Source organism: Aspergillus homomorphus (genome assembly GCF_003184865.1).
Source record: "Aspergillus homomorphus CBS 101889 unplaced genomic scaffold BO97scaffold_33, whole genome shotgun sequence".
In the NCBI taxonomy this organism is placed as follows: domain Eukaryota; kingdom Fungi; phylum Ascomycota; class Eurotiomycetes; order Eurotiales; family Aspergillaceae; genus Aspergillus; species Aspergillus homomorphus.
Window position 1 is genome coordinate 302,530 of NW_020291919.1, and position 24,045 is coordinate 326,574.

A 24,045-nucleotide genomic window follows, 5' to 3' on the forward strand; every position below is an offset into this window, starting at 1 on the left:
AACACTAAAGTCCAAGATTACTTTTTATCTAAAGAGTCAGACAAGCCGATATTGTAGAGCCTGGCTCCACTGATCTGAATACGCCTGAGTCAAGAACAATCGATAGCAGGGAAGTACATATTGGTTTGCATCAATGCTAAGTAGCAATAAGCACAAAACTAACTCCTCATGCAAGAGCATGTGACAATCTGAGACTTTACACCTGCTGAAGAACGTACACTGCTATCAATGCATATGCATAATATCACGCGGGGTACTGTACAAATGCCAAAGCGTAACAATAATAGTCACAGAGGAACAATGCAAACTGCAAAGTGACGACGATGGAGTAGTAGAACAACAATGGAACAGTGAGGAAAAGAGCGAAACTACAAAAAGGCTAAACTATGATCAGTAATTGCTGGAAACAATGCTCAGAAGAAACCGATTAATCAGTCATTAGTTCGTTCGCCGGGATGCACTCGATCCGAAATAATCGAACTGCTGCTCAATATCCGTTCGGAAAGTATATCTGAATGATCCACGACTTCGGACCGACGCATTCGAAGCTCTTCGAGGCCGGCTGAAGGGTTCTGTGAATTCCCAATATAAGTACGTCACTCGAAGGAGTTGTAGAAAGGCATCGACCGTAATACCCACCCAGTCCTCCTGGCTTGGCACCCCTTGCGCCGAGGGTAGTAGGTCGTTATCGGAGGAAGACCGTTCCCCAGGTCGCCGACGAATAGGCGCCGGGGTAACGGGCAGACTCGGCCGTTCCTGCTCGCTAGGAAAGTCTGTGACTAGTACATCTCTTGCTTCCGTGTTCGACGGGCCTCCAGTAAGGACCTGAACCGGGGCTTTGCGAGCCTGCTGCATAGAAGATATATAGCGTTGAATTTCTGGGACTGCGTCCCAAGCATTTGAGCGAGTGTACTGTTCCCACGACTCAGCCGGCTCCTCAGGCTTCCAAGTCCAAGAAGTATCCCGCGACGGCGCTAAAGGCCCGAGCTCCCTCCCCGTCGACTCTAGAAAAGCCTGTGGAATCGCTATCACTGGGCCTTCGTCGTCTTCGGGAAATACACGGGTCGGCCTAGGCGCATTGCTTTCCCAGGGGAACAGCTGTGCGAGCTTTTCTGGTTCAGGCTTGGTACTAGGGACTTCGTAGTACATATTTTTGGGCGCTTCCGGGTAGGATGGTGGTGGTTGGAAGAGCTGCTGGTCATCTGACATGGTGTATGTCTTTGTTGTCAAAGCGAATCCCTCCGGTTTGGTGTTCAACGGTGGTGGTTCCCTAGGAATTGTCAGTGATAGCGCTCAGCAATGCTCGTCAAATATAACGTACTTCGACGCATCCCATTCGGCCTTCGGGGGGTCAAAGGGAGTTTGTACTTCCGGCTTTGGCGACATTGGCGCGTGTTGCTGTTGAGGAATAAGTTCCGCTGGTTGCTGATACTGGTGGGGTTCGTCCTGTAACGGCCTTGACGGGGCTCCTGATGAACTGCCCCCTTGGCCATGGGTAGTTGGCTCAAACTGAACATGGAAAGAGGTTTGACTGGAGTGCGGGTGGATATACGCCGCCACATGCTCTTCTCCACGGACATATTGTGGGACGGCGCTCCGGAAAGGAGGTGGGACGTGCACGTGGCTCTCCTGATGTTCCGCCTCGTGGTGTCTGGCCTCATGTTTGGAACCCCAATGATGTATCTGAGTATAAGGTGCTTCACCTTGGTGCACTTCTCCATGACGCCCGTCGCCTTGATGTGCTTTTTCCTTTGCTGTACCATGTACACTTTGGTATCCTGGCTCGCGATGGACTTCAGTTTGGTGGGATGTTCCGTGATATACTATATCATGTTGTTCCAGCTCATGGTGTGGTATCTCAGGATGTGATTCTTCGTGCTGTCCTGCTGCCCGTTGTTCCTGGCCCGACGATGAACCTTCTAGGGGAATTCCTCCTTCAGCGGATTCACTCGGTCCCTGGTGTGGAACATGGGCATCAGACACCTCTGAAGCGCCATGGGGTCGATACTCAGGTACCGAACCAGTCGAATGAGCTGGCGCTGCTTGTTGCCAAGGGGCCGGAGGTGGCTCTAAGGATTCTTGTGGGTGTGCTAACCGCACATCGAAAGGTGCAACTGTAGCTGGGCCTTCGCGAGCATGCGCATACTGCTGGCCATGTGTTAATCCCGTGAAGCCTTCCGATTGTGTCTGCCGAGCTAGTAACTTTTTGCCAGTCACATCAACAGGTATCTGTGCCGCCGTTAGTCATGAAAACCTCAGGTGCACAGCATTGCTCCGGAACTTACGCTCACGACAGGACGGTAGTGACTATCATACACAGCCCACCAACGTCCGAGCAATCTGTTGTACGGAGAGTCAATGGGCTGAACCTGCCGGCCCATATTCCACGGTTTCTGAGCACCAATGAAATGAATCATGCTGATAGTACTTTGGAAATGATTGTAGGCGGGGATGTACTGGTAATTGGCGCTTGGAGTGCAGTTATACGTAAAGCTCAGCCGATGCCAATCGCGGAAGTGCATGTTCAGCAGCCCTTGGTCGGCGCCGTCGAAACTGATGCCTCGCTCCGCCAGCGCCCTCAGCGCAAAATAGTCCTGCAGATTGGGACGAAGCACCATGACACCACTGTTGAAACAATCGGGCCAGCCCACATCGGGAGCGGCCGCGAAATCGACTTCCAGCTCCAGGAGCTCATCGGGCGCTCTGATTGCGACAATATCGCAATCGAGATAAATGATGCGCTTGAACTGTGTTTGGCGCCATAGCTCGATCTTGGTGAAGGTGGCGATTAAGTCCGGCCGGTCCATAAGCCAAAGATTCGCCGGGGTCAAATTCGTCAGCGGGTTCACGGGAATTAGCTCATCGTATACGATCTAGACGGGAGCTCTATTAGCAGCGGTCCATACGAAACGTATGGACGACCTTTGTATGCAAAAGGCCAAAAAGAAAGAGGAAGTTGGAGACCGCATACCTCGAGTTCCTGAACGGTGGCGGGCCGTAAGCTCTCGGGCGTGTAGAGAGCGACCAGCTTGGCTTTCGACCCATTGTCGCGCAAGGAGTGTGCAAGTACCACGGCACCTACAGGAAAGGAAGATCGAACTATCAGCGACAACAATCCCGACAGTGAATTGGTAAGAAAGGCGCCATTGGAATACCCGGTAGATAATGATCACTCAGCAGGAGCTACAGTTTGGGACGGATGATCAGTAACCGGCCGACGAAAAGGGACGGGGGAAACATGGGAACATCATACGTACCGTGCAATACACAACGCTTTCGGCGAGCGCCATTGCGGCTAGTGGTCGACGCCGCGCAAAGCGGAAAGTAGACCAGCTATGAGAGGATTATGGCGATGAAAATGACAGGACACAAAGCAAAGGAAGGTATGAAGTGGGAAGAAGAAGGACAAAAAAAGAAAAAGAAAAAGAAGCTTGGGGCACGAGGTGCTTGGTAGGACGTGCTGGTAGTGGTGGTGCTGCTGCGGAGGAGAACGAGGATCCCCCTCACTCGAAAGATTGACGTTAGGAGCCAAAGAAACCAACCCCGCCCGCCCGCATAGACGAAGACCAGACAGGTTCCCCAATTGGCATGCCGTGTGCGGGACTCGGAACAGCTCTACCACCACGCCATCTGAAGAAAGTGAAGGAAGAATACGTAGCGATTGAGTTGAATGGAACGAGTGACTGATAACTGAAGTAACAAGCGATCGTGTGGCTCGAGCTTTTGTGGTTCGAGGTCAATTGACTAACTAACTAATTAAAGCTGGGAAAAGGAAGAGAAACGAAACAGTCGGGAAAAGTTGGAGATGGAAGAGATGGGGCGGGAAGGAAAGTGGGAAGTGGGAACAGCTCGAATACTAGAGCAAGCACTAGAGCTCAGCTCTACGCTGTGCTGCTTAGCTGCACGCGGCCGAGTCACTCTCATTTACTCCCTCTTTCCCTCTCCATCTCGATCTCTAGTGCCATCTAGCCCCCGCTCACGCCCAGCCCTGACACGAAGCCAGTTTGACACCAAGCCCCTTTAATCATTTCATAATAATAGATTTCATTGTCCTTCCTGTCAGCGCTGGGAAGAATTCGCGTAGCACGGATCTAGAACAATCTCAAATCTCAATTGACTTTCTTTTCCGTCCCCCTTGCAGCACCTTGTTCTCGTCTATGCAGGTGCCCCTGAGTCCCGAAGCTCTCTCGTGCGAATCCAGCCCGAGAAATAGAAAGATGAACAGACACCCATGCGAAGAAGGTCCAGACTAAAACTAGTCGGACTATAGATTACGACCGTGTGAACCGGAGCCTGATCCCAGTCTATGTCTAGCAACAGCGACAGATAAGCCACGGAGGCTGGAGACTCATAATGTAATCAAGAACCCGCTCCAATATGTACCGCATACACCTGGCTTATTTCCGGACAATCACCGCGGCCTTGGGAGAGCATTTCTGCAAAACGGCTCCAATATCCTCCTTCTCGCCCTTCATAGTCCACTCGACTGTCTTCTCTAGTGCAAGCTGGCCCTGTCGCTCCAATGGGGTGAAGTGGCCCAGACCCGGTATGACGACAACCTGGCTGTCTCGCACGAGGTAGTCTGCAATACCATCCAGGCACAAGACGGGCTCCAAGGCCATGTCGGCCTTGCCCCAAATGACAGTCGCACTAGCTTTCAGGGACCCCTTGGGGCCCTCGTCAAACAGACCAGCTCCACTGCTGGTGCGGTGAGCCGCGTTCGCGTCCTCAATGCGGTGCAGCGACGTAATCGTCTCGACTGACTTGTTCCAGCGTCCAAACCCGGTGTTATCTCGGTAGTAGGCGGTCATATGCTGGAAGGTCAATAGCCCACGATCTTCTTTCATGAATGCAGGATACGATTCGCCCTCCGCGGTCTGGGTTTGGCATTCCGCTGCGGACGGCCCTACGGTGCTGGCCATGCACTCTGCGGCATCCCGAGGTGTGAACTCTTGTTGACCGTACGACGAGCGATGGATGAGTTTCAGGAACGAGTAGTTGCCGCCTCGGCCCAGATACCGAACTAGGAACAGGGGCAGTTTCATGGCAAAGATGTATCCGGAGCGGAGCAACTGTCGACCAACGGGCTGCAGCGTGTGGACCACTTTCCAAAGCGTCGCGCGGGAGTGGATCGGGTCGCGCAGTGCTGTCTTGAGCATTTTGAGCGAGGAAGAGAGTTGACGAGCAATGTTAGCCCGGGCGAGACCCGGCTATGTGCTGTTAGATCAGGTCAATTGGCAACACAACCAGCGGGAGACGTACGATTGGTCCATTGGTCAGGATAAAGCGATCTGCTAATTGAGGAGCTTCAGACGCCAGTCTGGTCGAGAGCACACAGCCCCAATCATGTCCGACAATGATAACCTTGCGCTGCCGCACCGCAGTCTCCGTGTCCGCTCCGTACTTGGCCCGAATCGCAATCACGAACTCTGTCAAGCTCTCGAGCACCTTCGTGGCCGAGTATCGATCGAGCCGATCGCTGCCTCCATAGCCGGGCATGTCGACTGCAACCAGAGTCGCAGCATGTTGAAGAGCAGGTGAGGTAAGAAGATGGCGCCAGATGGCCCAACTGTCGGGGAAACCGTGGATGAACACGACCAACGGTCTCTGTGGGTCGGTGGCGCTCTGCTGTCCGGGGCCGTCATTGCAAACGTAGTGGAATTTGAACCCGCTCCGCAGAGTAAGGATATGGTGATGAAAGCCTGCCCAACTCTGTGAGAGGTCCCAGAGTCGATTGCGAGCTACATTGAAACCGAAGCACACGGGTGAGCATAGAACGAGACAAGCATTCCCTGAAATGAGGATATCTCCAGATACTACTCACCAATCTGCAGTTCGAGAGTCTCTTTCTCTGTGGTGCGTTTGAAGAAATAGCCTTTGTTTACCGCGCGAAGTCCGTAGAGTCCAAGGCTGAAAAGTCCATAGAGGAAGATGACCACCTTTTCCACGACTCCGAGTATAGCAGCCGCCATGAAGGCTGGTTGAAGTATGACTTGGGTCTGCCCAGGTGGGCTTCAAATTAAGATGAGGAAAACTGTAGTACAGTAACAATGCAAGAGGCACGGGGAAGAAAGTCCAGGGTAAAGGAGAGAACAAAGGACACAGTTGAAGAAAAGACCTGCAGTTGCAGATAGAGGGAGATCGAAGGAGAAAATGCTCCGAGGTAAAAGCTACAGAAGACCCTACAAAGCTCCCGTGCCACCTGCTTAGTTCAATTGTTCAACTAACTTATTAGTCTAACGGGCACTAAAAGAACCCCCCGTGGATGGGCGATTTGGCCAGTCTCCGCTGCTGCCAGTCACAGGGCGCCGTTGGCCCGCTGTTGCCCACTTCGAATCCGCCCACATGTGAAATTCTACGGAAAAAGCTGCAATGCACTACGTAATAATCGCCGGCTTTCTTGGGGCCTGTTTCAGTTGTTTTAGTCAGATGCACCACCTTTTTGCATTGCTGAACGAATAAATCACATATATCCGGAGGAGCCACCACGTCATGGCGTCACTCCGAACAAGAAGACTGTGCAAGATTGTGGCAAGAACACTTGGGGATATCATGGGAACTCTAAGTACTGTACAACAAAGCATAAAAAAGACATAATAAAATCATAATGGAAGGGCATGCTACAGCGAGAACCCCAGGTTTCGCCTGTTTTCGTCCACAAGGCGTCCATACCTACAAAACGCACCTCAGGGTTAGAATCTGCAAACGCACGGGACGAGGGGCAAACTGACTCTAACAATAGTCGGAAGAACCAGACTTCCATATCGCTTTTGCGAAGAGCTTCATGAGCCCAATCACGGCTCTGCTGCGCGATCTTCGGGGCTATAAGTTTCCCATCTTCTTCCTGGACGAAGTAACGGACAGCTTCCAGATAGTCATCTCCACTGAGTCGCAAGGGAACATAGTGAACCCAGGGCTTGAGCCATTCATCATGCCATTCGCGGAAGATTGAGATCTTATATACTAGACTCTTGCTTCGTAGGAAGGCATAGAATCGGCCACTGAAGGCATTGCCATCGATATCAACCAAATGTCGATAGGCCCATGCGTCTTGCTGGTCAACGGGTTCGACAACACCAAAGTATTCCCGCTGCGACGCACAGTCTTCTGCGTCGCATTGCCCAATGTACGTAAAGTGAATGTCAAATAGGTCGTCAAGAGATGATCGGTCGATCTCAGTGGATGTCCACTGGCCGTCCTCTCGCTTCGCGAGTACTTTCGCCGTGTCCCGAGCAATCACATTGCGCACGAATAGTTGCCGATGCTGGCGGCGCCAGCCTCCAGCTCGGGAGTATCCTCCAGTGGTAGATCCTCGCCAGTACATCTTGTCAAGTTTCGCGTCCCAATCGAAGTCCCGAGCGGCCTCGTACGGCACCTGATCTGCATAATACCATGGACTTGGGTAAAGTATGTCCTGATAGCTCGAGATCTTGCTCTGAGAAAAAACGGGAAATAGATCATGAACGACCTCAAATGTATTAGGCCGGTCAAAGAATCCGTATGTATCTCGCAGGGAAGGGGTGTTGCAGATGTCCGAGAACGCGGTCATGTTCGCGATGAAACCTAGCTCGCCCTCAGCGTAGGAGTCGATGTTATCCATCGGGTCTTCATCAAGCGACCGGACTGGAGATTTAACTGGGCAGGAGGACCGAGAGTAACTCCATGTTGACTGGTGCGAGAACCGACTGAAACGCGTGGTGCGCACTTCATCGATCCGATCGCCCTTGTTCAGGTCCGACGGTCGATCGGACCACGCATTCTTCGGCTCCTCAGTCGAGTATGCATCTGGGATAGCATGATCTCGGGCAATCGTGACCAGCCGCTGAAGATCCTCACTCGGGACGATTACCCGTGGTTCATCATGAGCATTGAAGACAAGATCCATGTCGGGTAAGTACTCCGCGAAGCTTTTGATCATTTGAGCCGTAGCACTGCGCTGCCACTTTTTTTCATCGGTCCCTCCCTCGGTCAAGGAGATGGTCCCATTCCGGATCAAGACTCCGATCATGGAGTTATCGAACCCGAGAGTCTCGCGGGCCCGCCCGCGGATAGTCTTCGGTTCCAGAGCCCAGAATGGAAGAAGGGAATGATAGATGGTGTCATACTCGTCGATCAATTGGACTCCTTTGGATTGAGCAAAATGAAACCATTTGTCAAAGTGCGGTGGGGGATGCATTCCATAGCGGCGACGGTATTCTCTGACAGCTTGTGACAGAGTCTTGGACTGGCTGGACCGTATTTGGTCAAACTTTTGACCTGCATTATCGCTTAACGCAGCGATCGGATGCTTCCCTGCAGGCGTTAGGTCTTTGTGATACGTTGATTGCTGAAGAAGCTGCTCGTTTGGCGGGAGGTCGGGCTGTTGCAAATTGGAAGTTGGACGGGGATCAGGCAAGGGTGAAAAACTCGATGTGTCTGGTGAGGAATTGGAATTTCGCACAAAGAGCAGAATGAGCGAAACAAGGACAAAAGTCCCTAGCCAGACTACCAGTCGTTGAGATCGCATTCTAAGTTATAGACCGAGCGTCGTGCATCGAAGGAGACGACGACCTCAGCTTGAGTCGATACTCAGTGGTAGTTTGTTGATAAACACTGCGGGGAAGTAGATAGTACTGGCAAAACCCGTCCACAGCTAATCTCTTTAGCTTGAGATCACTAAAAAGTAAAAGCAAGAAAAGATCTAAGACAGGTAGAAGTACAACGATCGAAGGGAGCACCGATGCGTGAAGTACAATTGATCATTGAGAGTGAGCAAAAGAGAAGCATCGACAAGGCAACATGAATCATGACGAAGGGCCCGTCCCTGGGGCAATACGGAGTAGTTGATCGAAAGTGAAGGCACAGACCAATCAAGATCCTGGTCCATCGGTTGCCCGTGCAATCAGGTTGCGATCTTAGTGCATGGACTCGGGACTCGAGTCGTTTGTGCCTGCCGTCTAAGGCAACAATTACAGTGGGCAGCATTCAATGCAGTCCATGCTTTCAGCTAATACTTACTTCGTTCATAATGGGAGGCAAAATATCAATGCACCTGTTCCTAATCTTTGTTATTTAGCTTCGACCCACTTCAAGCGTCTACGAGAAGTTTGTTGGTCCTGGTGGTGCATAGTCAGATACCAACAAACATGCGCCCAATCCACGATGGCAATACCACGAACTGGCTTACTAAAAAGACATAATATCCATAGCTTTCGAGAGAGAAACGGTACCAAAACTGGCATAGGCACCACAAAAATGGGGTTAATTCGCACTCCAAGATCAAGGGTCATTACGTGGAGATGTCCTCTGCATATGAAACGACGAGCCGAAAAGCATATCTGAGAACCAAGTCTGGATAGCTTCACCTCAGAGGAAACTCAAAACCATGGACCTCAGGCTTGACTCACCGACTCGCCTCGTGCGGCCGCTCTTCCTGTTTGAACATTGGAACATACTGTGAAGAGTGTTACCCAGTAGAGTACCGATCAATCTAAAACAACCTCAATTGATTCCTTCAATTACTTCCACTAATGTCAGAAGCTTGCACACTCAGACAACTGTACGTAAACGCAATTGACACACATCCTGCTACACAATGATGCACACAACCCCCTTCCGAACCCAGCCTACCATTACCCAAGGACTACAAACAGACCATCCTCAAAGAAACAGCCCACAGCCCACATTAGCCATGCTCCCCACCAAGCCCTCAATCATGTACAGCCTCGCCCACTGCACATGCGAATACGCTGCAACACCCAGCACGACCACCAGCCCAACATGCACCGCCCAAAAGACCTGCTGCCTCGCCCTCGCCGACCCAGACCCGCTCCTCAAGCTCATAGCCCACCGGGGTTTCACCGCTGGACGCGCGAAGAGCACCACCGACGTGAAGGCAACCACTCCCAGGATTCCCCACTGGACATCTGCGTCGCGGATGCGTTTCGCAAACAAGATCCCGAACTCCGGGTGAGGGGTCTGCAGGAAGAAAGAGTCGTAGAGGAGCGCATGGCTGACTAGTAAGGGCGCAATGACCAGGCGGCCGAAGAGCCGATGATAGGCGTTGATGGTAGGCTGGGGGATGGTGGTGAGCACGGAGATTAATGACGGGGAGGCCGGCGTGGAGGTGAGATAGAGCGGCGGCGACATCAGGATTTGAAACGGGAATTGAGAAAGAGCGACATGCCCGAGAGACTTGGTGAGGTGAAGGTAATCTGAATTCGTTAGCAGTCAATTCGTTCGAAATGCATCGAATAAGTTGTTTATCCATCTATGCTGATATTTCCACGCATCAGACACACTACCCGCCCGCCGCCCCTGCGACAAATCACAGACCTGGCAATGGTGATGTTGCGGGAATAACTTTATCGGATACTAAATCCGACGATATTCTGAACATGATTTAGAATGGAGAACTGGTACCTACCATCACCAGAGTTCCATATGCACAGGCACAGGAGCCACATCAGCCAGATCGAGCAGACCAGGTACTGTCTCCGAGTCTCAATCCATCCCGCAAAGGGTGGAGAGTCCAGCCAGGACTTTGCCAGAGGCTTGCGTCGGTTGGGCTTGGGAGGCTCATTCCCAGACTGAAACACCCATGTATACAATCGCACCAAAAGGATCGCCAGTAGCATTGAGTACTGAGCGTAAGATCCTCGTAGGTCTAGAAGCTCGCGACGCTGCTCCTTTTCCGCCTCGGAGAGAGTGACAAAGTGCCAGGGCCACGCAAGAGCCATGATGTCGACAATTGCAAGAGACGAAAGCTAAAGGAGAATGAGGATTGAGAGTCGAGATGACCGGGCAATGGCTGTATTCCACCTGCCTAACCGTCTCGAGGAAGAGAGCCTGGTACACGTGGACGTTCTCTGAAAATAAACCGAAGCTTGCCTGGCTGATTGCGACACCGGCTTTACGGAACTAAACACGGAATCACATGATGAATAGGGGCCCCTTGTCGCTCAATGGTCGCACTCCAATCGTAGGACTTATAATACGAAATTAAAGCATAGAAAGTACCGGGATTTGATTTTTGCAGGATTATTGATCGTCGACCAAGAAGACTCTACAGGGAAAACGCCACAAAGCATTTCATACAAGCCAGATGCTCTGACTATTTCTAAGTTGGACAAAAACTGAATTCCACCCAAATTAGCGCGAGTGCCGTATTATTAGTTCTCACTCACGCACTTATGGTGCTCGGTAAGCATGTGCAGGCGGTAAGCCTACGGTGAAGTCTGCATGACTTCCTCGTGGCCGCCAGCGGCAGTCGTTGCAAAATACCGCACATCGACATCATCATCGCCTTGCAGCTTTTCCAAGCTAGGGAGTATTCTCTGTTGAATGAGTTCCTGACCCCGCGGCGATGGGGTGGCAGTCTGTCCCGTCTTCTCAAGCTCCGTCAAGGTTCCTTCCGCCGGCAGGCGCCGCAAAGTGTCGATCAATACAGCGTAAGACTTGGCAACGTTGAAGCGGATGTTGGGGATCTCATCCGACACAAGTCTGTCCAAGATGGGAAGAATCGAATTCTCGATGATGTCCATCGATACAACAGGGGCGAGGGTCTGAAGGAAGGTCAATGGTGAGATTCCGAGAAGGAAACCAAGTTTACTTACGGAGATGGCGAAGCATGTGGTCATCCGGTAAAGGTAGTTGGGGTGTTGGCCCATGGCCATAACCTTGGGGATAATGGATCCCTTGGCCCAGTCAACCCCGAATACCTCAGTGAGCTTCCTCAAGTTAGTTGTGGCAGCTTCACGAATGGAGAAGACCGTGTCGCCGAGCCAGCCCATGCAGAGATCACTGAGTTGCTCATCGAAGAACTTGACACCCAACTGGCTGGCAAGGAGGGGAATATATTCGATGATGGCCAGTCGGACACGCCATTGCTTGTCTTCGGCCAATTGGACGATAGCCGGAAGAAGCGATTGAGAAAGGAGGTCAATGCCAATAACTACGACAGTTAGTCGAATGACGTAGCGGCCGCTATAGCGATTAGCTGCTCACCTTTGTTGACCAACTCCAGCTTGGAGATGATATGCAGACGGACATCCGGGAATTCATCCTTCAGCATTTGCAAGAACATCGGGAGGAGATGGGCAGTAGTCCTTGAGCAGCGTCAATCAATAGCTGAACAGGCGGTCTTCATCTATATGAACACTTACTCCTCCTTGCCAAGGATAGGCGCAAGGCCGCTGATCTGTGTTCCCAGTGCTGCGCGGACGTGTTGAGAAGGATCCGACACGAGGTCTTCTACGCTCGTCATGATCTCATTAAGCAACGTCTCACGGTCGATCAGGCTGCAGAAGCCTAGGGCAAAGTTAGCTATCGGAATCGTTCAGAAGATGCGCTGCTCATACCTGGAATCTGGCCGGCAATAGCGGTACGAACTTCAGCTTCCGTATCTTTCAGAAGCTTGACGAAAGAGGGAACCATGTCACGAGTGACGACTTCCTCATGCACGGCTTTGGCAATCTGCATTCCTTGTCAGTCAAAAGCGGCTGACCCAGGTTGTACAGACAACAAACCTTCTCGTAACGATCGGCAACCATGTATCTGACCCTCCAGCTCTTGTCCTCAAACAGATTCCTCAACGAAGTCAAAAGAACACCATGGCTGGGCTGTTGCTCCTTGGGAATTTCCTCCGCGATCGAGATAAGCACATCCACGGTAAGCAACCGCACGCTGTCCTGTTCATCGGTGGCAAGGTGCTGGAACAAGGGTATCATTTCGTCGATAACAACTTGAGTGTTCAGTTCCTTGATGAACTTGGCGAGGTTGTTTCCAGATTGTCTCCGCACCATGGGTGTGTCGTCATGCACAAGGCTTCCATAGTATTGACGAAGGGTTTGCTGCAGTGTGGGCGAAGCCTTCCTGTATGGGACACAGTAGAGGCCAGTCGCGGAAACTTTCGAGGTAAACCAGTCGGCTTTCGACAAGCGCAGAACCATCGGAATGAAATACTCTTCGATCTGTTTCTCGGACAACTGCTCACCGATCTTATTGAGCGATTCAACGGCCTGATTGGGCACATATTAGTATATTCTAGTTGCTAGACAAGATAAGATTAGGACCATGATCGTAAATCCCTACCTTTTCTCTAACCAAAGGCTCTTCGATAGCGGCCAAATTTTCGAGCGGGGAGAGGAGTACATGGCCAAATTCTGGACCACCGACATATTCTGTGAAGTTTCCAAGCTCCTCACTTAACGCGGTCAAAACCTCATCTTCATCCTCGACGGAGTCTGTACACGTATGGTTAGGCGCGTTCCATATGACGAAGGACGCTTCCTCGCGGTTGTTAGGTACTGACCATCAAGGAATGGGATCAGTTCTTCCCGGGTTCTCTCGGGGCCTAGGGCCAAGGCAATGGTGGAGAGGCGGTGGATAGCATTGAGACGGAGGAGGACATCGTCGTGCTGGATTGATCGAATGTCAGGACCGACAGTGCCCGCACGTGGGGACGATAGCGGAGTCAATGGTGATTATCATACCTTCAACTCGTCGATAAGGACGGCGATAGGGTAAAGTTCGTCGTTTTCACCCTGACCCTCCATCGCGATCGTATTATAAGAGAGTTCGGTTTGAGGATTAAGCGACAACCAGAGAGGTGAGGTTATGACTGATCCACGTCCTCACTCAGGCGATTATCCGACCCGCTCGCACGCGAACACGACGAATATTTTCTGGAGGGAAGAAGGGGATACCAGGATCTAGGAACAAACTTGGAGGGAGCCAAGGTAAGGTGAGCACCTGTTCAAGATCGGATGGGTTAGTGTCGAGTGGGGGGTATTTGTCTTGGGTGGGTGGTATATTGAAAAGGGAGGATGGGAGCAGTGAGGAAGAGAACCCCGGAGGAGGTTTCGTGGGGTTTGGGCCGCCGCAGGACACTTGAGCAATAACAGCAACGGTAGAGCATACCTCGACAATTGCGACGGAATAGGGTGTCAGAGAAAGAGGATATATTCGAATAATGTCGTGAAGCTCAGTTGAAGCTCGTAAGAATAAAGTCTCAGAAGAAGACGGGGAGAGGGAGGTCAATTTTGTGCCGGTGGGTGAAACGCAGGTAGCTGAAGGGGAGATTACGAAAGTGACGGACGGACTCACTACTGGGAGAGGTTCAAGGAAGATGCATGGACTTGTGTGTGGCTGGTGTGGGAAATGAGGTGAGTGAGTGACGGAGGGGGGAGAGGGGTTGAATTGTCCTGTGGCGGTGCAGAAGGACGGAGAGCGAGTGTGGCTGACCCTCCGAACGGATGCCGCCTTTGGAGTCAAAAAGACTTTATGACTCTACGAGTATCGACCAGCGCCTCCAGCCACGCTCTCTTCCTCGACTTTCTTTCCTGACCCGTTTCGTGGTTATCTTCGTGGTCTGAATATACCCAGTCGCTTACCGGTATATGGGAGTCTGGTCGCACTCTACTTGAACTGAACATTTTCCTCATCTTGCTGCGAAGCCCAAACCCCTCATCATGCCCACTATCTCGGTCGACAAGGCCGCCCTCTTCGAGGCGCTCGGACGGGAGTATGCATTTCGCTCGGTCTCTCCATATATCCTGACTATGTAACTGACCCAATTGTTCCAGCTATACCACCGAGGAGTTTGATGAGCTTTGCTTCGAGTTCGGTATGTTGGCCTACTTCGACAATGGCGGGGCGAGATACTGATTGTGCAAAATTAGGCGTCGAACTCGACGAAGACGTAAACGACCCTCTCGCTTTCGCCGCTTTACAATAGAATGCTAAAGCTCAATAGACTACGGATCAGGATCGCCCCATTGTGAATGGGAAGCAGGAGCCCCCTCAACTCAAGATCGAAATCCCCGCCAACCGGTATGCATCCAGAACTTCCTTTCGAGGCGCATATATTGAGAGTGTCGCAGGTATGACATGCTTTGCTTCGAGGGTATCGCCCTCATGCTCAACATCTTCTTGGGCCGCCAGCCGGTTCCCAACTACAAGTTGGTCGAGCCTGCCAATGGTGAGCTTGAGACGATCATCGTCAAGGAGGATGTAAGTCGCAATCGAACAGCCTTCGCCCTCAGCATCGGGCGCTAATTCTACGGAACAGACCATGAAGGTCCGTCCCTTGGTGTCCGGTGCCATCCTTCGCAACGTCAAGTTCGACCAAGCGCGCTACGAATCCTTCATCGCCCTCCAAGATAAGCTCCACCAGAACCTTGCGCGCCAAAGAACCCTCGTGTCCATCGGTACCCACGATCTCGACACCATTCAGGGACCTTTCACCTACGAGGCGCTACCCCCCAAGGACGTCAAGTTCACCCCTCTCAACCAGACTACGGAGATGAATGGCGAGGAGTTGATGAACTTCTACGAGGTATGGCTCACGGCGCCACGAACTTATCCATCGGATTCGATAATAACCCTCAAGTAGAAAGACAAGCACCTTGGCAAGTACCTGCACATCATCCGGGACTCCCCCGTCTATCCCGTCATCTATGACTCGAAGAGGACCGTTTGCTCTCTGCCACCCATCATCAACGGTGATCACTCGAAGATTACCCTCGACACCAAGAACATCCTTATCGAGATCACCGCGCTCGACAAGACGAAAGTGGAGATCGTCAACCGCATGATGGTGACCATGTTCTCTCAGTACTGCACCGAGCCTTTCACGTAGGTGCACACCACATTTCTCCAGGTGCTTGATGTTAACGATTCATATAGCATTGAGCCCATCAAGATCGTCTCCGAGCACAACAACGAAACCCGGGTTGTTCCGGACATCAGCCCCCGCAAGGCCGAGGCGGAGGTTTCCTACATCAACCAGTGCTGTGGCCTTGAGCTCAAGCCCGAGGAAATCTGCAAGCTCCTGAGGAAGATGGCTTACGACGCCAAGCCCTCGACGACGAACCCCGATATCATCGATGTCTATATCCCCGCGACCCGAGCGGACGTGCTGCACCAGGCCGATATCATGGAGGATGTAGCCATCGCGTACGGCTTCAACTCCCTGCCGCGCTCTTTCCCCAGCAAATCCGGTACCATCGCCCAGCCCCTCCCCATCAACAAGCTCTCCGATATCGTGCGCGTGGAAGCCGCCATGGCGGGCTGGTCCGAGGTGCTGCCATTGATTCTATGCTCTCACGATGAGAACTTCGGCTGGCTCAACCGCAAGGACGACGGCAACACGGCGGTCAAGTTGGCCAACCCCAAGACCCAGGAGTTCCAGGTCGTGCGTACCAGCCTGCTGCCGGGTCTCCTCAAGACCATCCGTGAGAACAAGCACCACGCCGTCCCCATCAAGATCTTCGAGGTCAGCGACGTCGCCTTCAAGGATCTCTCTCTGGAGCGCAAGAGCCGCAACGAGCGCCACTTCGCGGCCGCTTGGTACGGCAAGACCAGCGGCTTCGAGGTCGTCCACGGTCTGCTGGACCGCGTCATGGCCATGCTGAAGAGCGCTTTCATCACCGGCGAGGAGGGACTCGAGAACCCCGCCATGTCCGATTCGCAGTACTGGATTGAGGAGCTGGATGGTGAGTAGTTCCCCGCCTTCAGTACAAACATAAGACACACCACAACAAATAGACAAGTAGACCAAGAAACTAACGCAACTCATTTCACCAGAACCCACATACTTCCCCGGCCACGCCGCCTCCGTTCACGTGCGCATAGCCGGCAAGGAGCATGTCATTGGTTCCTTCGGTATCCTCCACCCCACGGTCCTGGAGAACTACGAACTCAAGTATCCCGTTAGCACACTGGAGTTGAACATCGAGGCCTTCCTATGATCGACTGCACGAGCTGAGAGAAACGTAGAGGTGTCGGAATGCTAGATCTGCTTGTCTGCATGAAATGGAAAGACATCTGATGTTCATGATATAAGAATCATTGATAGAATGAATAAAAAAGACAAAAGGCGATTTTTTCAGGAGTATCGAACACCTGGCAGCGTGCATCCGTTTCCTTTCATAAGAATTCTAGCATACATGCTTCCACTAAGAACCAACTGGCCAGCCCGCCCTACAGAGCCCCTTACCTAATACACGAGTGTGGGGCGTGAAAATTCCTTAACTGCACCAAGCATCTACGCAGACACCTCTACAACTAATGACCGTGGATCCTATTACGTAGGTGGGGACAAAGGAGGAACAGGCTAGAGAAACTCGTTTCGGGCATGAATTTTGACTTTTTTTTCTTTTCCTTTCTTGTTTCTGTCTTTCCTACCTAGGTCATATCGACTCAAGGGGGAGGGAGTATTTGAGAGTGGTAATTAAGGACATGAGAGGGTGGGGTCTCCTAGAAGACGAGATATCCTGACGCCCTTCTTCCGCCAGAGCCACCGGGAGAAACCCCACGGACACTTGAGAGCGAAAGGGGAAAAAGGGAGGAGAAAATAAACAAGGGTCTTCTTTTTTCTGGGCGCTCATCGAAGATTTGGAATCATGAAGTTGTTTATTTGCGTCAGGTAAGAGAGATGATATAGGTAGGTCGGACAGGAACGAAGAAAAAAGAAAGAGCAGAGGGCCTAACAAGAGAAGAAAAAAAGAGGAAGGGGAAATCCAACGATTTTCTTTTACTCCTGAGCGAAGCCCTCGGCGGGGGCAGCACCCTCCTGGCCCTCGGCGGCCTGCTGCTCGGCCAGACGCTGCTGCTCGGCGGCCTGCTGGGCAGCGAGAGCCTTGGCACCGTAGTCCTGGCTGACGGGCTGGAGGATGGGCTGCTCCTCCTTGGGCTCGATGATGGTGACGGAGTCGGGGAGGGTCTTCTGGGGGCCGGCCTTGCCCTCGGGGTCGGAACCGCGCATGATCTTGACCTTGATACCGAGGACACCCTGGCGGAGGAGAACGTGACGGGTGGCGCTGTCGATGAACTCCTTGGCGGGCTGACCGGAGTGGATCATGAATCCGTCCTGTGCGAGGTATCTTGTTAGCCTTCCGAAAGTTTGTTCCCATATATTTCAATATCGCATCCAAAGCCACGGTAAATGGTCCCAAATCTCCGAACAGTCGGTATGTATATCGCACGTCGCATCGCTACTTCATCGCAATGATCCCATTCGGCTGTCGTCGTATCGAACCATTTTCCGGGCGTATCTCAGATTGGATTTCTTTTCGTGTGGAAAAAAACGTACAGTGAACTTCATGGACTTGGCACGGGCAGCACGGAGCTTTCCGGAAACGACAACCTCGCAACCCTTGGCACCGCTCTCCATGATGAATCTGAGGACACCGTAGCAAGCACGGCGGACGGCAAGACCGTTCAGGAGCTTGTAGCGGAGAGACTCGCACTGAGCGACAGCGGAGAGACCACGGTTCTGGACCTTGGCGGCATAGAGGGAGACGGAGTTCTCGGGGAACTTGAAGCGCTTCTGGATGAGGGAGGTGAGCTCGCGGATGCGGCGACCCTGCTCACCGAGAACCTCCTGGGTGTGGGTGGCACGGATGACTGCAGAGAGAAGAAGCATCCGTTAGCAATTGATCGTTTTCCCCTTGATGCTTGTTTTCCTCCAATGCTGACAGCCGACCCTCCCCCCGATCATCAAGCTTTTTTTCGATTTCCAGCTCTTCCTCGGGACCCGCGTCCTATCCTTCCTTCAATTTCCTTGAACTTTTCCCGAACACCAATCCCCATCTCAAAGCATAATAAAAATCAAATCGGGCGACGTACTGATGTCGGTGACGGTGGGAGTGACACGGACTTCGACACCGGAGTAGCCCTCCTCAGCCAGCTCGCGCTGGAAGAACTCGTTCAACTCGGCATAGAAGACACCGTCGGCGACGAACTTGCGGCGCTTCGAAATAGCTCCCTGGACAGCAGCCATGTTTGCGTTTCTGGGTGGTGAATTGGCGAAAGAAACGGCCGAGGACGCGGGTGGTTGAAGGGGGGGTAGTCGTTCGAGGGCGAATTGGTCGGCGGCGGTCAAGTCAGTTTTGAGAAGGTCGGCGGTAGTGGGCAGTTTTTGGCTTTAGGGCTCGTTCATCCCTTTTCGGGTTAGGGCTCAACCTCGCTTGCTGCTCTGCGGGAACCTTTCCCCTTCGGGGCTAGCTTTACCCCCTCTGGGCATAGGTCTCCCCGCGACTTGGAGCCTGAGATCACAGGCATCGACAGCTACTCCCGAGTCTATTGATTCGAGTACTACAAAGTATTGTTCTCGTTCTTCCTTACTTTCTATACATCTGAGCATACTGATGATTCTGGGGGAGTGAGTTATCACTACCCTCTCCCGGTTCCCAGCGATGTTCTACAGCCCCTTATTCTGATAAGAATCCTGTCATGAGCAACTCTATAAGAAGCTTCAGCGGGGGTTATGCAAACCCCACATAGGTGGTACTCGGCATGTTTCCTCTCTTCTGGCCCTGGGACACTGATCATCTGGCCGTAGACTGTATCTCTACCAACAAAAACAAGGACAGAGCATGCAACGTCAAAAAGTAGACCAAAAATACTGTAGCTAGTAAGTAACATAATGAATTCGCCGGCTTTTTATAAACTATCCGCCCAGACCAACGCCGACGGGATGCGTCATTAACATCAATTTGGAGGTTGAATGGTGTCGCTACTCCTTCATTGCATCTCAAGCTCCATGCGATTCATGCTTTTCGTATCCTGGGTATTCTCCTTGCTTTTCGGGAAAGCCAGGTTAGAGATCCCCGCTGTCACGGCTGCGATTCCGCTCGGTGGGGCGTTGTCAGCGTCTTTGCCAGCGGAGCCAGCACCGACGGAATGATTAGCCGTCTCCATCCCGGACAACACTGGCGACCGTTGGGCACTCGGAGCTTCACGGGGAACTGACAGCCCTGAGCCAGGAGCCTGAGGGCCGTTCATCTCAGCATCGGCTCTACCAAATGCCTCGCTCCACCATCGCACTTCATTGACCCGCGGAAACACCAGACGTTCCTTTCCACGTTTGTGATCATCGACCTGCGGGTCATAATCGGGATTCAGGAACTGTTCCCTACGTGCAAGAAAGTAGTCCCAAACACTGCGAGTGCGCCCTTTAGCGTTCCACTCTACCCGCTCCTTCTCGCTGTTGAAGAGGAATGTCCCGAACTGGCACGAATATAGGTGGTACAACAGCCGTCGCAGGAATCGTTCGTTGAACTCGAACCGGGTAGGGTGCTGGTAGAGTAACTGATAGGTTGCATCTAGGAATTGATGGAAAACTGGGCTTGTTTCCTTCACCTTGGTCACTTCCTTTTCAACAGCCGTCGCTCTCGGTGCTGCAGCTTTCTTCGCATTTTCTCCATCATATGATTGCATCTCCCCGTCCGACTCTCCAAGAGAGTCACGACTATTGTTGTCTCTGTTAAAGAAGCCCTTGGCACTGAGAAAAGCGTTCTCAATAGCTCTCCCCGCACCCCCAGCCTCTCCGAATGCTCGGTTGGCATCACCCCCGATCCGTTCGTTCTCAATTTGAAACCACTTTTCGCTGTTCAGATGTCCAGCTCTATGTCGGAACATGTGTCCGAACGACAGCCAGTCCTTTTCCACTAAGACCATGAAGCCTTCAAGTGTCCGAAAGTACGGGTCCAGGCAAAGCTGACTCAGTGCACTCAACTGACTTGTGCGATCCCATCCGTCTGAACAATGAATCAAGACATGAGAATGCTGAAGTCCAACCTGCCGGGCGATCAGGCCCGCGCCATCCAGGACGGTCGAGATGTGTTTCAGCCAATTGCTCCGTGCAAGCTGGTCTTTGTTGGGACCCAAGGGGGTGACATCGGAATCTTTGAGCGCATCGATCACTTTGTTGAGTGAATCCCTCATGACGTGAATGTTGTCGATTCCGAGGTACGCTTTGGTAGCGAATTTGTAGTTGTCCATATTCTCCGACCCAAGCCCTACGGCCTGCATAGCATAAGCATTGACGGTTGGACGAGCGTCAACAATGAGGTTGCGCTGCTGAGCTCCGTAGATGTGAGGCTTCTCCTCCGGGTCACCGGGGAAAGAGGCCAGCATTTCATCTTCGAGTTCTTCAGCGTTGGTCAGATCGGCCAGCATTTGACTACCGGACGGGTCGCTTGATGTCGAACTGGAGGATTCCGGTTCGAAATGTGGCGGGGAGACGTTTGCGAGCGGTCGTTCAGAACGGGACGTCGAGAATATCGCGGCGAGCAACTTCTCGTCCTGAATGCTTCGATTTTGGCGCACGCCAACCAGCGGCTGCGAGCTTCGAGTGATGGAGCAATTGTTCACAGGGTGTAGATACGTTAAGGCGGGTACTCTTGCTCTTGATCGATATTTGCCAGCATGGTTGAGGGTGATGTCCGAGATGGTGGTCGGGACAACTATGACAGCAGGGTACGTCGCAGAGAACTGAGAGTCGCTGGTTAACGTGGTTTTAATTCGCGCTTTGTCCGGGCATAATTACCCCATAATCAGCATTTAGCTGAGAGATACGCCAGCCCGAGCCATTCTGATCCACGCCTTGTCGAGCCCATTCCTTGCGGGGGTCGTAGAATTCCCAGCCATTGAACTTCTGCTCGGGGGCCGGCGGCTGGTAAGTGAAAGCGTAGAGCTTGTCGATGCGTCCAATCTTGCAGGTCCAGCCCTTTATATTTTCGTATACTTCTCGCGCCTTACTCTCGCTAGTGAAGTAGAAGCAGACAAAAGTGAAATCACGACAGCGGAGTCGAATTGAAGATGGCTGGCGGGCTGCGGCGGGGGTGGGACGATAGGTACAGAAGGAGATGATAGGATATGTAATCCAGAGCTCCTTTGACCGGCCAGCAGTATTTGAGGTTGGGGATTGATCGGTTAAGGGAGGGATGTAGGAGAAGATGATATGGTGAGGGGTAAGATGGAGTGTGCCGACGACCTGTTCACCGCGACGCGCCAGGGTCACATCTTCAACCTGGAATAGTCAAAAGATAATATTCAGTTGATGTTTCAGATTCGCCCGCTCTCTACCGTGAAGGACCAACCTTAGCAACTCGTGTTCTCTCCATGCCTTGGCTGTTACTGTCTCCGCACAAGCTTCATGGTTGGGTGCAACAATTGAGGGTCAGGTAGGCGGCAGTCCGGCACGGTCGGTATGACGACGGGCGAACAAACACAAAGAAGATAAAACACAGACAAGACTACTCGAGCACAAGGAGAAACAAACACAAAAAGGCACGAATGTTGAGATAATGAAGGGGGAAGGTTAACAAAGTTCCTAGAGTTCAGGGAGGAGGGGAGTTATTTTCAGTCTAGTATTAGCGGGCACGGACAAGGTCGGCCTAATGCGGAGCCCCTCGCCATTTGCCAGTCTTTTGACTGTACGTACGAGTATTAGCCCAATCTTTCAAGGAACTACGTCAAGCCTGCCCATGTGATCACTTCCATTGCTTCCATCTTCTAACTACCTTACTCTGCACATACGTAGTTCTGAGCCCATTGCTCCCTGTGTACATCACAAAATCACAATCCAGAATTACCCCTTAGATTCGATTGGGTTTTCGCATGGTTCTTACACGCTCAACTGGAGTCTCCAGCTAGCCTGAAATCCAGTAAAGATCGATCAATATATTGCTTATTTGGTGCTGGCGAGGGATTTCCCGTTTAGGAAACTCGGATGATCCTCCCTCAGCGCAGATTGCCAGTGATCACTTATCAACTTGTGTGACTTTCTCACCTTGTGGACTTAAACTACTGATCCTTGCCTCGTCTATCATACTTGCGGACGTACTTGCGAGGCGCTACGGTTGGGGCAACAGCTGTTCTGGTGATTATCCAAGCTGCTCAATATCGTCAATCATCGAACTCAGCAACCATCACGCCCTGCGGCATCAAATCATACTATCAAGTCAAACTAACAAACAAACTATTTTTGTGACCTCCAGTAGAACACTGCTTATTGACCGCGCGGGGAGATGTCAGATCTATACTGTCCACTACCCCCAGGGGACCAAGATATATTTCGCTTTCGTTCCCGGTACGGCGTAAATTTAGGATCTACTTTCTTACACGGACCGTCCTCAACCAACGCCATCTCAAGCAACTGCACCGAGCAAGATGAGCTCGAAGCACTCAAAAGGTCTGTTACTACCCCCCTTCCCACCCTTATATGGCACGATTCACCCGCTGAACTCACCAGCTCCATCGAGACCAACGGGCTAGAACCCACCTCCTCGATATGGGGATCCCATTGGCTTGGCGCGCTGAAGAATGACGATCTACTCTGGCTCAGAGACAGCGCACACTGCAACACGATCCAGCTGTCCCTCGGATTCTTGACTCTGGGTCCTCTCTTCAGCGAAGGCACACCCTTCGAAGGCCTGCCATCCCAAGTCTACACCCGCTGCTGGAACGCCATCAAACACCTCATGGAACGATGCCATACCCACGGCATTGGCGTCCTACTCACTTTCGACCCCACCGCTAATGGGGTAGACCTCTGCTCCAGCGTGAAAACCCTCGCCCTAGCACGAGACTGCGTCGCCTTCATCGCGCAGGAGGTGACCTTCCACGCACTACACGGTGTCGCGGGTCTCCGGATCGCACTCCCTGAGAAGAACAACGAGGCAGACGCTTCGCGTCTCCGCGACTGGTGCAGGGAGGTGAGGATGATTGTGAGCGCCATTGACGAATTCCTACCGCTGTATATCAGTGCCGGTCTCGAAGGAACCGCGAAGTTCCACGACGACTGCGCGACACCCTTCCCACAGCTCGGAGCGGATCTCGGACGATCAGGCGCTACCACCATCTTCGCACCACCAAGCCACCTGCTACTCTCGCGGGACCTCGTCCAGGCACAAGCCCAGCAAGCCCGGATCGAGCGGCCGCAGCTGCTGAGGGAGGCCTTGTCACAGGTCGAGGCGCAGGAGAAGTCCTGCCAGAGCGCGGCCGGGCGGCAGAGTTTCGTCCACGGCTGGGACTTGGGATTCAGCGATGCGCTGCGGTTCTATGATGCCGCGGTCGAGGGCCTGTTGCCGCTGAGGAGGCCTGGGGGGGCGGATAGGATCGGGGAGGTGGAGCTCTGGGCTCGTCGGCGCGCGAGGGATGTTGCACGGCTGGAGGGCGATCATCAGACCTGGGAGTTGGGGCTCCGACGCGGGATTGCCGATTTTGATCGGTTCGTGGGCATTTAAGCTGGTTTCTCCTCCGCGTGCGATGTAAATG

The 24,045-nt window shown here is 52.5% G+C and overlaps 7 protein-coding genes across 7 annotated transcripts; 2 read left to right on the forward strand and 5 right to left on the reverse strand.

Moving 5' to 3' along the window:
- Window positions 1-105: 105 nt before the first annotated feature.
- Window positions 106-8,506, reverse strand: BO97DRAFT_472089 (uncharacterized protein; the record flags this gene model as incomplete). The annotated part of the gene is made up of 7 exons (XM_025700101.1): window positions 106-572; window positions 640-1,270; window positions 1,322-2,229; window positions 2,286-2,873; window positions 4,416-5,210; window positions 5,263-5,741; window positions 6,799-8,506. The coding sequence occupies 7 exons, from the start codon at window positions 8,504-8,506 to the stop codon at window positions 432-434; spliced, it is 5,250 nt and encodes a 1,749-aa protein (XP_025549148.1). The 3' UTR covers window positions 106-431.
- A 1,032-nt stretch (window positions 8,507-9,538) lies between these two features.
- On the reverse strand, window positions 9,539-10,835 carry BO97DRAFT_395321 (putative metalloreductase Fre8). The gene is made up of 2 exons (XM_025694023.1): window positions 10,406-10,835; window positions 9,539-10,193 (listed from the first exon to the last, which is right to left on the reverse strand). The coding sequence occupies exons 1-2, from the start codon at window positions 10,716-10,718 to the stop codon at window positions 9,640-9,642; spliced, it is 867 nt and encodes a 288-aa protein (XP_025549149.1). The 5' UTR covers window positions 10,719-10,835; the 3' UTR covers window positions 9,539-9,639.
- A 369-nt stretch (window positions 10,836-11,204) lies between these two features.
- Window positions 11,205-13,535, reverse strand: BO97DRAFT_426986 (protein phosphatase 2A structural subunit TPD3; the record flags this gene model as incomplete). The annotated part of the gene is made up of 9 exons (XM_025697171.1): window positions 11,205-11,543; window positions 11,595-11,932; window positions 11,986-12,086; window positions 12,144-12,288; window positions 12,339-12,453; window positions 12,507-12,998; window positions 13,072-13,223; window positions 13,292-13,397; window positions 13,473-13,535. 9 exons carry the CDS (start codon window positions 13,533-13,535, stop codon window positions 11,205-11,207), a joined length of 1,851 nt encoding a protein of 616 aa, XP_025549150.1.
- Window positions 13,536-14,287: 752 nt separating this feature from the next.
- Window positions 14,288-16,861, forward strand: BO97DRAFT_373731 (phenylalanine--tRNA ligase subunit beta). The gene is made up of 9 exons (XM_025692917.1): window positions 14,288-14,503; window positions 14,565-14,605; window positions 14,661-14,680; window positions 14,735-14,811; window positions 14,862-14,991; window positions 15,050-15,316; window positions 15,374-15,615; window positions 15,667-16,475; window positions 16,567-16,861. Exons 1-9 carry the CDS (start codon window positions 14,451-14,453, stop codon window positions 16,728-16,730), a joined length of 1,803 nt encoding a protein of 600 aa, XP_025549151.1. The 5' UTR covers window positions 14,288-14,450; the 3' UTR covers window positions 16,731-16,861.
- A 243-nt stretch (window positions 16,862-17,104) lies between these two features.
- BO97DRAFT_407316 (40S ribosomal protein uS3) lies at window positions 17,105-18,859 on the reverse strand. The gene is made up of 3 exons (XM_025695616.1): window positions 18,610-18,859; window positions 18,074-18,387; window positions 17,105-17,851 (listed from the first exon to the last, which is right to left on the reverse strand). The coding sequence occupies exons 1-3, from the start codon at window positions 18,761-18,763 to the stop codon at window positions 17,516-17,518; spliced, it is 804 nt and encodes a 267-aa protein (XP_025549152.1). The 5' UTR covers window positions 18,764-18,859; the 3' UTR covers window positions 17,105-17,515.
- A 350-nt stretch (window positions 18,860-19,209) lies between these two features.
- Window positions 19,210-22,087, reverse strand: BO97DRAFT_373737 (phosphatidylinositol-3-phosphatase YMR1). Its single transcript, XM_025692918.1, has 3 exons — window positions 21,867-22,087; window positions 21,314-21,796; window positions 19,210-21,258 (listed from the first exon to the last, which is right to left on the reverse strand). The coding sequence occupies exons 1-3, from the start codon at window positions 21,888-21,890 to the stop codon at window positions 19,507-19,509; spliced, it is 2,259 nt and encodes a 752-aa protein (XP_025549153.1). The 5' UTR covers window positions 21,891-22,087; the 3' UTR covers window positions 19,210-19,506.
- A 235-nt stretch (window positions 22,088-22,322) lies between these two features.
- BO97DRAFT_395334 (uncharacterized protein) lies at window positions 22,323-24,014 on the forward strand (the record flags this gene model as incomplete). The annotated part of the gene is made up of 2 exons (XM_025694024.1): window positions 22,323-22,960; window positions 23,021-24,014. Exons 1-2 carry the CDS (start codon window positions 22,797-22,799, stop codon window positions 24,012-24,014), a joined length of 1,158 nt encoding a protein of 385 aa, XP_025549154.1. The 5' UTR covers window positions 22,323-22,796.
- Between the last annotated feature and the right edge of the window lie 31 nt (window positions 24,015-24,045).

Excerpts from the sequence above, each read along its gene's own strand:
- BO97DRAFT_395321 (XM_025694023.1), bottom strand. The coding sequence starts at position 10,718 with ATGGCTCTTGCGTGGCCCTGGCACTTTGTCACTCTCTCCGAGGCGGAA. Across the intron at positions 10,194-10,405 it reads CATATGGAACTCTGGTGATG|ATTACCTTCACCTCACCAAG; the intron begins GTAGGTACCAGT and ends TAACGAATTCAG.
- BO97DRAFT_373731 (XM_025692917.1), top strand. The coding sequence starts at position 14,451 with ATGCCCACTATCTCGGTCGACAAGGCCGCCCTCTTCGAGGCGCTCGGA. Across the intron at positions 14,504-14,564 it reads TTCGAGGCGCTCGGACGGGA|CTATACCACCGAGGAGTTTG; the intron begins GTATGCATTTCG and ends CAATTGTTCCAG. Across the intron at positions 14,681-14,734 it reads GCGTCGAACTCGACGAAGAC|ACTACGGATCAGGATCGCCC; the intron begins GTAAACGACCCT and ends AAAGCTCAATAG.
- BO97DRAFT_407316 (XM_025695616.1), bottom strand. The coding sequence starts at position 18,763 with ATGGCTGCTGTCCAGGGAGCTATTTCGAAGCGCCGCAAGTTCGTCGCC. Across the intron at positions 18,388-18,609 it reads TCCCACCGTCACCGACATCA|TCATCCGTGCCACCCACACC; the intron begins GTACGTCGCCCG and ends TTCTCTCTGCAG. Across the intron at positions 17,852-18,073 it reads CCAAGTCCATGAAGTTCACT|GACGGATTCATGATCCACTC; the intron begins GTACGTTTTTTT and ends TACCTCGCACAG.
- BO97DRAFT_373737 (XM_025692918.1), bottom strand. The coding sequence starts at position 21,890 with ATGGAGAGAACACGAGTTGCTAAG. Across the intron at positions 21,797-21,866 it reads AGAGAACACGAGTTGCTAAG|GTTGAAGATGTGACCCTGGC; the intron begins GTTGGTCCTTCA and ends TGACTATTCCAG. Across the intron at positions 21,259-21,313 it reads AGCTAAATGCTGATTATGGG|TTCTCTGCGACGTACCCTGC; the intron begins GTAATTATGCCC and ends AGCGACTCTCAG.